At 43.5% G+C, this 16,134-nt stretch overlaps 1 protein-coding gene across 1 annotated transcript in view; it reads left to right on the top strand.

Annotated features, from left to right (window-relative positions):
• The window catches only part of TMEM131L (transmembrane 131 like), a 673,742-nt gene that overhangs the window by 605,182 nt on the left and 52,426 nt on the right, over positions 1 to 16,134 (top strand). Inside the window, exon 32 of the mRNA XM_078676947.1 lies at positions 14,767 to 14,887. Within this exon, the coding sequence (XP_078533073.1) occupies positions 14,767 to 14,887 (121 nt within the window). The remainder of the gene's footprint in view (positions 1 to 14,766; positions 14,888 to 16,134) is intronic.

Genomic DNA, 16,134 nt, shown 5'->3' on the forward strand with positions numbered 1-16,134 from the left:
CCACAATAGATACCTCCAAAGCAATTGCATACCCCAATCTTACAAGAATACAAAGTATGAAAGCTCTTATACAAAAATTCCAGCCACAGCAGTCACTACCAGCCCTGAGTGTTCATGCAATTAATAGGAATGATGGCATCTTGCATTTTCATAGTACCGTACTCAAGACTACAAATTCTCCCCATACAAGAGTGTTTGGCAAGTCAGTGGAATTAGGCTCAACAACAAATAACAGATCTGGTGATGGTAGACGACCATACACATCACTCTCTGCAGAGGTGGAACACCAAAAACCTTTCCCATGGCCGGCCGTTCATAGAGCCTGTTCCACAGGTGGTGCTAACCACAGATGCATCTCTCACAGGATGGGGAGCGCATTTAGAGAAACACACAGTACAAGGTACATGGACACCGCTACAGAAGTTACTCCACATAAATCATCTGGAGTTGTTAGCGATTTTCCTAGCTTTAAAATCATTTCAACATTACCTATCAAGCAAAGCTGTACTGGTCCGTACAGACAATATGACGGCCATGTATTACATCCAAAAACAAGGAGGAACACACTCCTTACAGCTCTCCCGGCTAGCGCAGAGCATATGGAGGTGGGCCATTCCTCCAAAAATCTTTCTGTTGGCATAACATCTACCAGGAGCTCACAATCAAGTTGCAGATCTGTTAAGTCGTCAAAGACCACAGATACAAGAGTGGGAACGTCATCCACAAGCTCTTCAACCATTCTTTCACAAGTGGGGACAGCCAGAGATAGATCTGTTCGCCACACACCGCAACTCCAAATTCCCCAGTTTCGCCGCCAGATACCCACACCCTTTGTCCAAAGGCAATGCGGTATGGATGAGTTGGTCAAACAAATTTGTGTACGCTTTTCCACCTCTCCCACTAATTCCGTTAGTGGTCCGTAAGCTACAGCAACAGTCCCTCACATTGATTCTCATAGCACCAACGAAAGACAACCGTGGTACACCACACTAGTAGAGCTATCAGTAGTACCACATCAAAAATTAAAACTCTCTCCACATCTAATGACACAGAACCATGGAGAGATCATGCATCCAGACCCAATGCAGCTCATTCTAGCGATTTGGCTCCTGAGGTCTTGGAATTTGGATACCTCAATCTTCCGCCTGATTGCATGAATGTCATAAAAGAAGCGAGACACCCCACCACTAGAGCATGCCTCGCAGCCAAGTGTAAAAGGTTTGTTGTGTATTGCACAAAGAACAACATTAACCCATTAGATTTTTCCATACAAAACATCATATGTTACCTACTCCATCTACAAAGATGTAATTTAGCGTACTCCTCAATCAGGTTACATCTTGCTGCTATAGCAGCTTATCTTCAAAACAGATAACATTTGTCATTGTTTAGAGTATCTGCCATCAAAGCGTTTATGGAAGGATTAAAAAGAATAATTCCTCCCAGAATACCACCCTCTCGGAATTTAAATATTGTTCTCACTAGACTTATGGTCCTCCATTTGAACCATTACATAAGTGTGAGTTACAGTTCCTTACATGGAAGGTTGCCTTTTTAGTTGCTATTACCTCACTCAGAAGAGTGAGATTCAAGCATTATACAACTCCATCACAACAAAGTGGTTCTTAAGACAAACCCTAAATTCCTGCCAAAAGTCATTTCACCATTCCACCTCAACCAATCTATTGAGTAGCCAGTATTCTTTTCCCAACCACAGACAGTTGCAGAAAGAGCTCTACACACATTAGATGTAAAAAGAGCACTCCTCTACTACATTGATAGGACAAAACTGTTTCGTAAAACAAAACAGTTTGTGTCCTTTTCTCCTCCACACAAAGGCAATCCTATTTCAAAATCAGGCATTGCAAGGTGGATTTTTAAGTGCATTCAAATCTGTTACCAAAAAGCAAAACACACTCTATCCATTCCCCCTAGGGCTCATTCTACCCGTAAATTAGGGGCATCTATGGCATTCCTAGGAAATATACCATTAGATAATATCTGTAAAGCAGCTACATGGTCTACACCGCGCACATTTACAAAATACTACTGTGCAGATGTGCAGGCAAAACAACAAGCTACTGTGGGCTAGGCTGTACTCAAAACATTATTTCAAACTACTGCAACAGTTACGGGTGGTCGCCGCTAAGGGAGAAAACTGCTGTGCAATCGTGTGTGGTCTGCAGCCCATATGCCTCGAACGGAAAATGCTACTTACCAGTATGCATCTGTTCTTGGCATGTAGGGCTGCAGAACCACACACGCCCACCCGCCTCCCCGGCTACCTATATCTGTTCCAGTAATGTCTTACTTAGATACACAATACATGGACATCCTTATCTATACTCATACAACTCCATAATTTGCCCAATGGCGAAAACGATCTGAAGATGGAGTCGATGCCCATGCGCACTACGATCTACAGCATTTTCCTTCCATTTAATGGCATGTCTGTTCATGTGTGTAGGGCGATTGTGATGTGGTTGTGGTTTGGTGGTGTGGTATAGACTACTATTGTGGTGTATTTTTGGAATTACAGTGGTGGTAGTATTGATGGTATTGTAGGTAGTAGTGTTGCTGGTGGTTATATGGTTGCATAATTGAAGGTGGTAATATTGTTCATGGAATTGGTGGTGGTGGTGTTTGTATGGAGTTGATGGTCATATTAATAGTATTGTTGGTATCAAACGATCAATTCCTTTATTCATTTGATAACACCATAAAATAATACAATAGAAATACAGGTTGTAAATAAATTACATTACGGCGCCGATAACGATGTCGGTCGGAAAGCCACCGACCGCAAGTTGGAAGCTTTCCGACCGACACTGTCGGTTTGCAGTCCGACTGCCCGATTACGATGTCCGCGGTCAGAACGTAAAATGGCCGATCTTTCCGACTCTGTTCCGACCAGCTCTCGGAGTCTTCCTGCCCGTCGGAACCGCACCGTAATTCCCTATGGACGACGTTTCCTCAGTCAGGATTAAGATGTCGGTTTCCCACTGCCTTTCTGTGCCAGCCTGTCCAACACAATAAGGCTGTCTGAAAGCAACTTTGGGGGCCCCTAGCAGGGTCCCCTTGCCTCCGCGGCCTACGGTTGGGGGCCAAGGGGGTACCTAGGAAACCTCCCTGTAAATTCATGTACTGTGTGGTGCCTGCCACAGGGTGCAGGTATTTTATGCACACCCCTATTTCTTCATAAGAGCCTGTATTACAACCGGTTTACGGCCATAATGCAAGCTCCCATAGAGAAATGGGAGCATACGACCAAACAGTGTTCAGCCGCATCTTCAGCCGCATCTTCATCAGGCGGTCAGAACCACCGACCAGAGGTCGGTTGGTTCCGTGTCTGAGAAGGTGTCGGTCGGATGCAACTCCCCTCGACATCGTATTAAGCCCCTAAGTATCATAAATGCATACTGATCTAAACAATAAAACATCCATTATGAATTTAAAACAGTAAAGAATTGTGGAATTGAATAGCTGATTTTAGATATCTACCAACTGCATAACGTGTCTTATGATTTGGTAAGATCTGTAAAAATATTAGGGTAGTTATGCATTTTTTGAACCTTTGGTTTTTTTTAGCAGCGGAACTAAGTGAGATTGGCATATAGATTTATTAAAAAAAAGTACAAAGTAGAGTAAAGTTTTAAAGTTTTTCAGACTTACTGTTGCAAGGACATTAGTTGATACAGTCAGGATTTATTCACAGTTTTCTTAGAAAATAGATGATGGGCATTCAAAAGGGGAACAGGGTTTGATCCCCATAGTTCGTTAAACTTGATGGATGCTGTTCGGTTTTCATTGGTCCTAAATTTAAAATGCAACTTGATCATTGGCTTAAGTTTGAGCAGTTCCCTGTTCAGCTGCGTTAAGTATCCATTCTTAACCTGTGGGACAATATTTTTGTTGTTGTTAATAAACAGTTTAGGTGTAGAAAAGGATGGGCCTACAAAGCTCATTCCTTAGTTTCCCAATATAGCTAAACCAGGATATTTTAGATGAAGTTCCATTATAAGCTAATCACTGATGATATCTTTGTTAAGGGCGGTGACTGTATTAGTCCACACTGACAGACAGAGAAGCTTGGGTGTTTATTTAATTACGTCCTTCAAATAACGCAACCCCCGTTCTTCATAAAATGAGAAGTTAGGGCTGGTGGGTGAGAGTACCAAAAGACTGCAACAAATCTATTGTCTACAGCTTTGATGTGCCAGATCTGCCTAGCCCTTTATACAAACCTTATGCTAAACAATTGAAAGACATTCACTTTCGTATATCTCCAGCATATGATTAACAAGCAGGCTTGGACGCTAATCCCATTGCAGAGTTATGCACAGCTCCTAATGATTGAATGATGTGCTTGCACCTGTTGAATATTGAAATGGACCACCAGTCAGAGGAAGGAAAAGTTAATATCCAAATAATTAAATGAGCCAAGTTTCTTGATCTCTTTACCAATGACAGTTCATAACCTGGTTTTGGTTGATCTGGGGCCGTAAACCATCCTAAATGTTTTTATTGGGTTTCTTTCCTTGTCCAGATAGTCCATTAAACTGACAAAGGCATTATTTATTTATTTATTTATTTATTCAAAGTTTTATATAGCGCGAACAAGATCTTAAACAGATATCAGAGCGCTTTACAGTAGGGTGAGTAGACATAGTAATTGGGTACAGTATAGTGCACGGTAGCATAATAGGATAACAATCATGTGCAATACGATACAGGTAAACACTCAGCTAGACAGTAGCATAAGGTGGTGTAGAGTCTTTGATCTAACTAAAATAGAGATCATGAGGTAGCATAGAACACTCAAATAGACAAAAATATAGGACAGTGCTGAGTCTGAGCTAGCTACAACACCGGTCTAAAGATAATATTAAACATTCAAATAGACATTAGGATAGGGTGGTGCAGAGAGACTCTGATCCAGCTGCCATGGAGATCAGTGGATACCAGTAAACACTTAAAAGACAATACTATAGTACGGTGCAGGGTCTATGATCCAACTGCAAAAGAGGTCAATAGGTCATGAACAGAAAGTTAATGGATCACTAATTATCCAACGTTACAAGATTGGTGCATAGACTCTGAGCAGCAACAGTGTGGATCATGTAAACTTGGCCATAAGGATGGCTTTCACTTCTTTCTTGAAGAGTACAGTGGAGGAGATAATCCTCGTTTCAGGAGGGAGTGCATTCCATATCCTTGGCGCCATTCCTGAGAAGGAGCGCTTGTAGGTTTTTTCCTTACGGAATCTGCGAGGTTTTAGGAGCAGACTTTTAGTACTTCTATTGGATCTCGAACCTCCTGATATAGTCAACTTTTGAGTGAGGTAGGTGGGAGCCTTGTGGTGTATGGCTGAGTGTGTCATAACCGCAATTTTCAATTGTATTCTGGCTTCGAGGGGAAGCGATTTCAGGTCAGGGGTTATATGAGAGTGTTTCTCTTAGGGAGGCTCTTAGGGGTGCTGTTGTTGCTTGAGGGAGACCGCTGAGGGCCACAACTCCATAGTCTATGCGGGGGATGACTAACGCTTGTACAGCAGTTTGGAAGTCCTTGGCTGGGAGGAAGGGTTTGAGTTTCCTTAGAGTGTTAATTTGAAAGTTAGCTCCTTTCGTTGCTTTGCTAATGTGCTGTTGCATATTGAGCTTTGCGTCAAGCGTGATGCCTAAGGACTTCGCAGAGTCCACGATGGTGGGTTGGACATTGAATGCTGTTAGGTGATTGAGCCATATTTGGGTGGTGGTAATTTTCGCAGGGGGTGATATCAGGAGGAACTCAGTTTTCAATGCATTTAGTTTGAGGTGATTGTCGGCCAACCAAGATTGGGTGTTCCTAAGTGTGCAGTTCAGAAGTTTGACATCTTCCGGGGATTGTACCTTTAGGTATAGTTGAGTGTCATCGGCATACATGTGGAAGTGTACATTGGATGCCTGGAGCAGGGTAGCGAGTGGTTCCATGATGAGGTTGAACAGCGTGGGTGAGAGGGAAGATCCTTGTGGGACGCCTAAATCTACTGGCACTGGAGAGGACAGCACGTTGTTAATCTTGAACTTCCAAATTGCGCATTGCACGCAGTTTGCAGTTCTCAGCATCAAGTCACTCTCATTCACATAAAGAAGGGCGGTGATGAGTCTTTATCAAATTCTAGGCATGTCCTGGCCTTTGGAAACTGAATAACAGTCAAGTTTGTTTACATATAAAATACAAATACGATAGGGGCTAGGACACAGCCTTGTTGGACACCTCTACTAAGAATAAATGGGGCTTGTACGTTCAGCTTTTGGACCTTACCTTCTTCAAGTGGAAAGATTAAAGTTCAGGCTCACCAAAATGTTTACAAGGGTATGGTCCTTGCCTAAGGATGCCAAAATATTCCAGAGCTTGGTTCTTTTCACACAATCAAAGGCAGAACTCAAATTCATGAATGCTAAGTGAAGTCAGTTCTAATTGGCACTGGTATATTTATTTGAGTAAATGTAAATTTAGGCATTGTTCTGTAGTTCAAAGACCGTCCCTAACCAGTTTTGACCATCTGATATGATTGAGTTTTATGGAGTCCTATTCAGTAATTTGTCTGGAGATCACCCTCCCAGTCACATTCAGTATGTAATCAATGATATAGGGCAATAGCAGCAGGTGTCACTCCTATTCCCTTTATTTAAAAGCAGTATTATCATAGATGGCATTGTGCCAGTGAGCAACTGGTGGCAGTTAAAACACTGGTAACCGTTGGAGCCCATAAGTCAATATTGGCCTTAAAAGGGTCTGTTGGCACACCATTGAGGCCTGGAGCTTTGGACGAAGGACTGTTAAGTATTTGAGCAATAACCTAATCTAGAGTGACTAGGGGAGATATTGTTGGAATGTGGTGGCACGGAGCAGACACTTGATTCGAGGGACTGCAGGGTACCCTCACATACCCCCCCCCCAACAAGAATTCCCTGCTGCACAATGCCCTTCTGGTGTATCTAGAAACCCCCCAGCCCGAGACATTGGAGACCAGAGGCTCCGTCGACGACCGTACTGAGGCACGTAATAAGACCGATCTGCTTGAGAGTCTCTACAACTTTAAGGTTGAACTGCGGGATGAATTATGCCTAGATATGGAGAAGATTGTTGCGCAGCTGCACTCAAATTTATGCACCAAACTAATGGACCTTCAAACTGATGTGGATGCTGTGGGATAATGAGCGGTCACGGTTTTGACACAATGATCTCCACCCACACTATGTGGGTGGAGAAAAGCAACACCATGGAAGTCCAACTCAAAGTCACAGTCAATAAAATCGAGGACTTGGAAAATCACTCGCGGAGGAAAAACCTCTGCCTGCGTGGCCTTATCGAGGAGGTAATGGACCCTAACTTGGAGCCCTTTGTGGTGGGGATGCTCTCTTCCCTCATGGAAGACAATCACCCTGCAGTAACTGTAGACAGGATACACCGGATAACCCCTCATAATCTCTCCAACAGAGGCACCCCAGAGATGTACTTATTGAATTCCTCTACTACTCGGAAAAAGAGAAGATATGAGCCTCCAGGATTATACTTGCACTATTTTTCAAGATGTCTCTCAGTTGACGCTGCAGAAACATGTGTCCTTCTGGCCATAACCAAGAAGCTTCTAGAAGATGGCATCCGTTATAGATGGCCTTTTGGCCTATCCTTTGAAATGGGTGACAAATGCCAAATGGTCTCTAATGTGCATTGGGGGGGCCAACTTACTGTGGATTACGGTGCTGGCATCCGCACATTAAATACGGCTTGCACGCGCATCCTCCACCCTTTGGGACTTGGTTGAGAACCTTCTTCCTTCTATTCCAGAAGGCCCGCGGGTAGAATTGCTTCGCCTTCTGCATGATGGAAGGCGAATTGTGCAATTGTCCCTCTGCTCTTCCCTTGATGCTACAGTCTCGGTGGTACAAGCTCTTGTTCGGTCTGTGGCTTTGCGCCGCCATGCATGGCTGCACGACAGTTGTTTCCCAGACAATGTTTGGGATGCTCTTAAGGATCTGCCATTCAATGGTGAGGCCTTTTTTGACTCCCATGCGGATTCAGCGGTCTCCTGCCTCTTGTCTGGGCTACCGTAAATCTTGCAGCACAACTTCCTGCCCTATGTTTTTCTTTGGCATGTGCAAGGTTGCCTTGTTGCTGCTGTACATTGTCTTATGGCCTCGTTTTCTGGCCACTTTCCCAAAAGCAGTTTTTCCACATTCGCTGCTGCTTCCGCAAAGGTGTTTTCCACGCTTCTGCTTTGGGTTCATTCTATAACACTCTCAAGGGGAGTGTTCTCCTCAGGATACTCGCTTCTTGGGTCCCGGGACCTTTAGGTTGTTCCTGACTGTTTCCACTATCGTGCCTAGCTCCATCTCATCCTCTGTCTTGCGGGGGACCGTTGTTCCTCCCGGGTGAGGGGCGAATGTCGCTTATGGGCCTGGACATTGTCCTGTCCAGTACTGCTTCCACATGTCTGTTGGTACTTTTCGCATGCCCTAGTCTATTGTTGTGTTATGCTTAATTTTTTAGCGTCTTTCTTCTTATTCGATGTCTGGTGTGCTCTTACGCAGTAGTATCTTGCTGGCAACATTCCTTCGTGTGGTGTCCGTGGTGTTTGACACGGACTGCTAGTGCTACAAGTTCTTATTTAGGTGACCGGCTTGCCTGGTACCCTTTTTGCTGATTGCCTTCTTGCTGTTGTGTCTCTCACATCTGGACTGTTCACGCTACTCTATAGGAGCGTCTTTGTGATACTTTGTGTGATTCTGACATCCACATGGTCTGCTTATGTACCTTCCAGTCTTCCGCTTGACTAGCGTTCTTACTGTAAGTCCTGTTTTGGGCGCATCTGCTGGTTGCCGTAGACCCTTTTACATATCTGTGACAGACCGACTATGTACTGGTGTGTCTTCTGTTTCTTGTACCACCTGCATTTTCTGGTTGTGGGTTGGCATCCTGCCACTGCTGTCAGACGTATTTTTGCTGGTGTGGGTTTCAACAGTGCTTCTTTCCAGTGCTGTGCATACTGCACCGGTATGTGCTAACTCTGTCATACCTGTTGCCATCTCTCTGGGTCTTACGATCGGCACGCCGGATCCTGCGGATCTATCAGACCCTAGGTTCAGTTCCACTTCTTGCGTAGTCCTTCACTTTCCTTTTCACACCTACATATCTACTATGTTTTCTTTCTCTCACCCGGCATACATGCGGGGATTTTCATGCTGTTCTTGGACGGCTTGTGGTGCCTTTGCCTCCCCATGTTTCGTGCTCCTTTATGAGCTTCATGGTCTGATGTGGTCCCCACTGTGTTTCGTCACCTTGTTGACAGCTACGTTCCCTTGGGATCTTCATAGGGTTCAGTTGCAACCCACCTCCTCTATGGGTATGGTTTTGGCATCTATTCGAAGGTAAGGAATCTGCGGCTATATGTCTCTATCAGATGGACGAGTTACTTACCTTCAGTAACGATGTATCTGGTAGAGACACAGTCTAGCCCGCCCATCCTCCCTGTTCTGCGAGAACCTTTTCTGGTGGGGTTTTCTATAGTCTCCTCCCTCCGGGTGGCTTGCCTTCCTACAGGGTGACTTTTTTCACTTCACTCCGACACAGTGTTAATTCTGTTTTCATTGCTCTACTCCGCCCGTTCACTTGATTTGGCGGTATGCTCATATGTCATGTGTCCTTTCCAACCCTGTACCTGGATTGTACGGTGTGGGATCTATTCAGGTTTTTTCCCACCCTCCATTCTGCCCTTCTTCGTCACCTAGGGGTCTCTTACCAACCCTGCGACCCATTGGTTCAAGTCTATCGGCTCTGCCACATTCTATCGGTCTTTTATTGGGGTTGTGACGTCTCTTCTGGTGACGTCTTCTGGTGAAATTGTCCTTGATCCTTTGTTCTGGACTTGTGGTCCTTCACGGTTATACATTATAGTTGCAGGCTTCGGTCGTCTGTCATGCTGTTTTTTCACATTTTCCTCTATCTCCACAGGTGGTTTGGCCTTTGCATTTGTGGGGGTGCTTCTCAGAGCGGTGCTCTGCTCTTTCTTCTACTGGTTTGCAGGATACAGTCCCTGGCACTGTCTTTTGTGATTCTATTTTTCTTAAATATTTGCACACTGTTCCCGTATTCTCAGTTTTAGGTGGTGGCTCCGCGTTGTGGCGTGGAAACGTTTCTCTGATGAAAATTGACAGCGCGCCGGGAGGGGCATATATGGCTCCGCTAACGTCATGTCTGTGGACGATGTTTATTTATTTATTTTATTTCTTTCTTTCTTTTATTTATAGTGTTTTGTATAGCGCGAACAAGACCCTTGGGTATCAGAGCGCTTAACATAGAAAGTGAATTGGAGATTAATATATATAAAAAAAATTAATAAAAAAAAAAACAATTCTACAGAAAAACAAGCATAAATGAGGTAGATAATATACGTTACTCACGCATGTGCAATTTGCATTAAGAGGTAAGGTTAGACTTAACTTATATCATAAGCCCTATAAACACACTTAAATGAGGTAGAGTATTAAATAGTTTTGGATGTGAGATACAGTTATATGTTCACATTGACATTGGGTAACGGTAAGGATACAGCTTAGTCTTAGATGAGGCGTTCAACTGGTGTCCTCAAATTTGCCTTCCTACTATTTATGTCAAGTCTTCCCCTTCTGATGACATAAATGTTCAGTGTTAGTACAGCAATGGACCATAGCAGTGATCAATATGCTTCCCTATGAAACAAAACTACTCATCAAAAGGCTCTTCACTTCTCGCTTGAATGTAACGATATTCTGAGTCTTCCTGATGTTAGGGGGGAGTGAGTTCCAGAGTCTGGGGGCCGCTCCTGTGAACGCTCTGTCATAAGTCCTTTTCTTGCGGAAGAGGGCTGGCTGCAACAGCAACTCTTTGGCGCTCCTAGCTGGTCTGTTGCCTCCGGATAGCTCAATTTTCTTGGCTAGGTATCTTGGAGTGTTGCAATGGATCGCTTTATGACTGATACATAATATCTTCATTTGGATTCTGGCTTCATAAGGTAGCCAGTTTAATGCTTTCAGGTGGGGAGATATATGATCAAATTTCCTTGATCCAGTAATGAGTCTTGCCGCTGCATTGAGGCAAGCTTTTAGTGGTGCTGTGTGCTGTTTTGGTTGGCCAGCTAAGGTGGTGCAGCCATATTCGATCCTAGAGATGACTAGGGATTGGATTGCTAGTTTAAGATCCGTTTCTGAGATGAAAGGTTTCAATTTTATTAAGTAGTTCAGGTGGAAGCGGGCACTTTTCGCCATTGAGTTAATGTGAGCTTTCATGTCAAGGTTCTCGTCTAAGGTGATTCCTAGTGATTTAGCTGAGTTGACTAGGGTTGGGGTGCAGTTTAGCGCAGTCACCAGTTTGGTCCATTCCTTTATATCCGTATGGCTCCTAGGTGGTGCAATTAGTAGGAACTCTGTTTTGTGTGCATTTAGTTTCAGATGATTGGTAGTTAACCATTGCAATGCCATTTTCAACGTCTTATTCATTATTTCAATGTCATCAAGGGAGGCGACCTTTATGTATATTTGCGTGTCGTCTGCATACATGTGATAGGATATCTGTGATTTCCGGAGAATTTCTGTGAGCGGTTCAACATACAAGTTAAACAGATCTGGGGATAACGTCGATCCTTGAGGGACTCCTATTGAGTTAGGGCATGGAGGTGAGATCGATTGGTTGACCAGGAACCGTTGTGTTCTGTTCTGTAGGAAGGACTCAAACCATTTCAGCACATTTCCAGACAATCCCATCCTGTCCTGCAGCCTGGTCAATAATGCTTCGTGATTTACCGTGTCAAACGCCGATGATAGGTCTAATAGAATCAGAAGGCATGCTTGATTTTGATCGAGGGCTTGTAACGCATCATCAACAATATGGAGGATCGCTGTTTCCGTGCTGTGCCCTGCTCTGAATCCTGATTGGCATTCATCTAGTAAGGAGAACTTGGTGATGTGTTGACTCAGTTGGCCCTGCACGCATTTCTCAATCAGTTTGGCCAGTAGAGGAATGTTGGTCACTGGGCGATAGTTGTTCGGTTCTGTAACATCTGCTGTGGGTTTTTTGATTATGGGAACAACTTGACCTGTTTTTAGACAATCAGGGAGGATCCCTTGTGATAATGATGCATTTATTATTCTGGTCCAGATTGGAACCACAATGTGGCTGATTTCTTGAAGGCATTTTGCGGGAAGTGGGTTGTGATAGTGGTTGTTAGGTTTGATTTCCGCAAGCGTTTTATTGATCTTGTCCTGGTCATATAATTCGAATGTATCCCACTTTGTCAGGGCAGAGCCGTGCGGCGCCGCCCCCGGAGTGCAAAGGTGCTGCTGCAGAAAGTTTTCCAGATCCAGTCTGACGCCTGGGGATATTCTAAGTTAAGGAGTCTGCGGCTAGACTGTGTCTCTACTAGATACATTGTGCTGAATAAACAGGGGAGCATATGGAGGACTCTACGAGCCTACAACCCAGACAATATTTGTTTACAGGAAACACATTTGTTGCACAAGGATCAGGGGGAAATAAAACACACCTCCTTCCCTGTATCCTTCCGCTCATCGGTTGGCACTAAACAAAGGGATATAGCAATATTCATGATGCATAATCTTTCCTTGACTGTCTTACATACACTGACAAGGAAGGGCAATACCTTGTTCTGGTAGGTGTGCTCCATGGCAGACCTCTTACTGCTGCAACAGGCTATGCACCAACACAGGGCGGGATACGTTCCTACTTGACCTTCTAGAGAAGCTGGCGGGCATGGCCAGAGGAAACATTATTGTAGCTGGTGATTTCAATTTAGTATGGGACTCGCATTTGGACAGAGAGGGGGGGACATGACACATACACACGGGCAATTTCTAACAAGTTGAAAAAGGCCGTTGATGACCTAGGTCTTGGAGATGCATGGCAAGAATAGAACATGGCAACTAAAGCTTATACTTTTTATTCCCATGTGGTTTGTACCCTTTCCCGCACAGATGTCTCTTGGTGAGCACTGCCCTGATGGGTATCAAGCAAACCTCTGCAATTGGGCCTTTTTCTGTCTCAGACCATGCACCAGTCACAGTCCAGATAGATTTTGGACATCATAGGCTTCCAAGGACTTGGAAGACAGCCCCCTTCTGTTTTTAGAGACCCTGTAATTAAAAGGACAGTGGATGGAAGAATATTTTGATCAAAATGAAGGTGGAATAAGTGTCTGTTCTGGGATCTGGGAAGCATTTATGCAGTGACAAGCTCCCATTTCATAGCAGTAACTATTGAACGGATGAGGCTTCGTAAACTTGAGGTACAGAAGCTGAAAGGCGAGATAAAGCGGCTTGAACAAGGGTGGCTGCAGTAGCCCTCCTGCCATAGTACATGCACGCTTACAACGGCCCAAGGCCAATTCCGCATGTATTACACCAATAAGGCGGAGATATCATTATTACATCTTAAAAACTGCCACTGTGTTGCGGGAGATAAACTCGGTATCCCACTTGCCTGAATGCTGAGAGTTGATAAAAAGATTTATAGCACCGAATCAGGTACGAGGGTATTGTAGCGACGCTGGTGTTATTACTGGTGTAGGTACCATAGTATTGTAAAACAAGAGGAAAAACCTGTACTAGTACTAAACGCATTTTCATACTTATAGTTGAGTATTTTTGTTCTATTTCATACAGTACTTTGCTTCTAATTGATGTTTGCAGGTCACACTATAATACATTTTTTTAAATGCCATGTAAGAGAAAAAGTATGGTTTATATTAATAAAATTGTGTTTTTTGTTAAGTTGTTAACTCTTTAACTCATGTCTCTGGATGGTAGTAATCCCTACTCCATCACCCCCTCCAGACTACACTGGCAGCCCATAGGGGTATCCTACTCGCGCCATCAGGTCTCATGCAGGGCCTGACGAAATATGATCACATCACCTCCACCTTAGTGTAACTTCTTTAGCCCCCTTTGCCAACCCGCACATCTTCAACATCGGCAGTTTCATTTACAAAACAGTCACCCCCACGTTTAAACGCACCATCTCTGGGGGTTTTCGCCACGCCTGTAGCCAGGACACCATCAGACTACAGATTAGTATGTGTAAAAAAGAACGTTTGGCCTTTTCCACCTGTGCAACCAGGGTCTGGAGCAACATCCCCATATCCATCAGGAGTTCCACAACGCTGCTCCAGTTTAACCAAAGCATTGAAGACTCAACACTTTAAAGAACACTACATCACAAAGCATTAACTTGGCTACAATTAAGCTTCATCTCCTTTTACTCGCCAACTTCAAGCTTGCCTTTGACCACATACTGTTCTGCTGTCTTTCGGCTAGGTTTGCTCTATAGAAATACAATATACATATATACAAACCTGTAAGAATGCATATAATTCAATAAGATAATCATTAAAAGACAACAGACATGGTTTCCAGAGCATATGGTAATATGCAAATTATTTACTCGATGATGCAGTAGCAGTAACAATTAATGTGCACCTATCTCACCGAGTTGTTTTGGGAAGTTGCTTTCATGGTTCTTGTAAAGTACGCATCAAAGGGAGTTTGTGCAGACCAAGGTAAAACTAAATGCAAGACACAAACATCATTGACTACATTTGAAGAGCAAACTAAAGGCAAGGAAAAGCACTTGACACTTTAGAGAGGTTAATACTGTTCCTGGGCTACATTTTAGTGCATGTTTTATTTTTCAACTTGCGTTTTGTTTATTTAAAATGATTGTCTATTTGTTTAGGTATCTTTCCAACCGAAGACATATGGGCAGCACAACCGATATGTTTGACAAGCGGATTAAATTATAACCTTGGGAACAACGTAGCGTGCATGGTGCGGGAGCACCCTTCTCTTCAAAACAGGTTAGTCTTCTTTTATTTGACAATAAGAGCCTTCCAAGTACGCTTTGTCGAGATTAGTTCAGGTGCCCTTTTGCTTCTTTTGTATTTACACTATCTCGCCCATGCTTGTGGAAGTCCCTCCTTATTAATTAGACTAGTAATCCTTTTCCTGACAGTTAATGCTTTCTAAAAACGCTTAATGACAAGTTTTGCGTCTTCACTCTATATTGATTTTTGTCTTTACGTTTATTTTACACTTGCATTTAGACTGCAGCAGTGTCAGGCCTTCTGCTCTAAGACCCTCATTAAGTGAATTGTAGGACTCCTGGTGGAGTAATGCCAAACCTGAAAATACCAATGCTTTGGATGCCTTGGGTTAGATATTACCACACTAACCTGACATTTCAACTGGGGCATGGGTTTCTTCTTCTTCTTTTCTGATATTCATATTCATAACTATTTTTGGTGGGTGGAAATATTTGAGTGCAGTACTCCTGCATTACTTCTATTCCCGACTTGGCTGGTTAACTCCCATTATCGGACGAATCTGGATTTGAAATGAGGGCCTAAATTTTACTTTCACCTTCAGCGTACTAGCTTTCCAGCCTAATAAGTCACTGCTTCTAAGAAAATTACTCACACGAAAAATGTGAATGTTTTCTATTCTTACAATTTAACTGGTAGTCAGAATGTAGAAAAAAAAGTAAGATCTGGAGTCATGCTACTCGAGCGGTAATCCAAAAGCAGTTAAAATCAGATGGGCAGTCCCAAAAGAGAAACATTTTTAACAGCTGACGTTTATGCTGAGTTATGACCGCATATATCACAGCAGCAGCACCACACTTCCAGCATCTGTGAAGACAATTGTGCCCATTGGCTGCATTACACACTTAGACCAAAGTTCTGATCTCTCACTTCAGAACATTCCAGCGTGTGTGATGTTTGAGCGATCTTTGCTATCAGTTGATGAAACCTGGCACAGTGGGATGCAGGGCTGGTATTGATGATTTTTGACACCACATAAGTATTGACCTCTCTTTGTTTGACTTTAGAAGATTGTGAATGTCCGAGTACTCAGTCTTCTATAATAACATTTGAATTCTTGTCCGGGCTCCTTATAAACTTCCAGTCACATGTAGAACCTTCCCCCTTATTCTAAGATCAAGAGGACAAACCAGAGCAAAGCATAGAAGCAGACCTGCTCTCACCAGTCCTTGGCTGCCAAGTGTTAAAGCACTAGTCTCATCATGCTGAATTCTTTATTTTTT

The sequence above is a fragment of the Lissotriton helveticus genome, chromosome 2_1, assembly GCF_964261635.1.
Source record: "Lissotriton helveticus chromosome 2_1, aLisHel1.1, whole genome shotgun sequence".
Taxonomy (NCBI): Eukaryota; Metazoa; Chordata; class Amphibia; order Caudata; family Salamandridae; genus Lissotriton; species Lissotriton helveticus.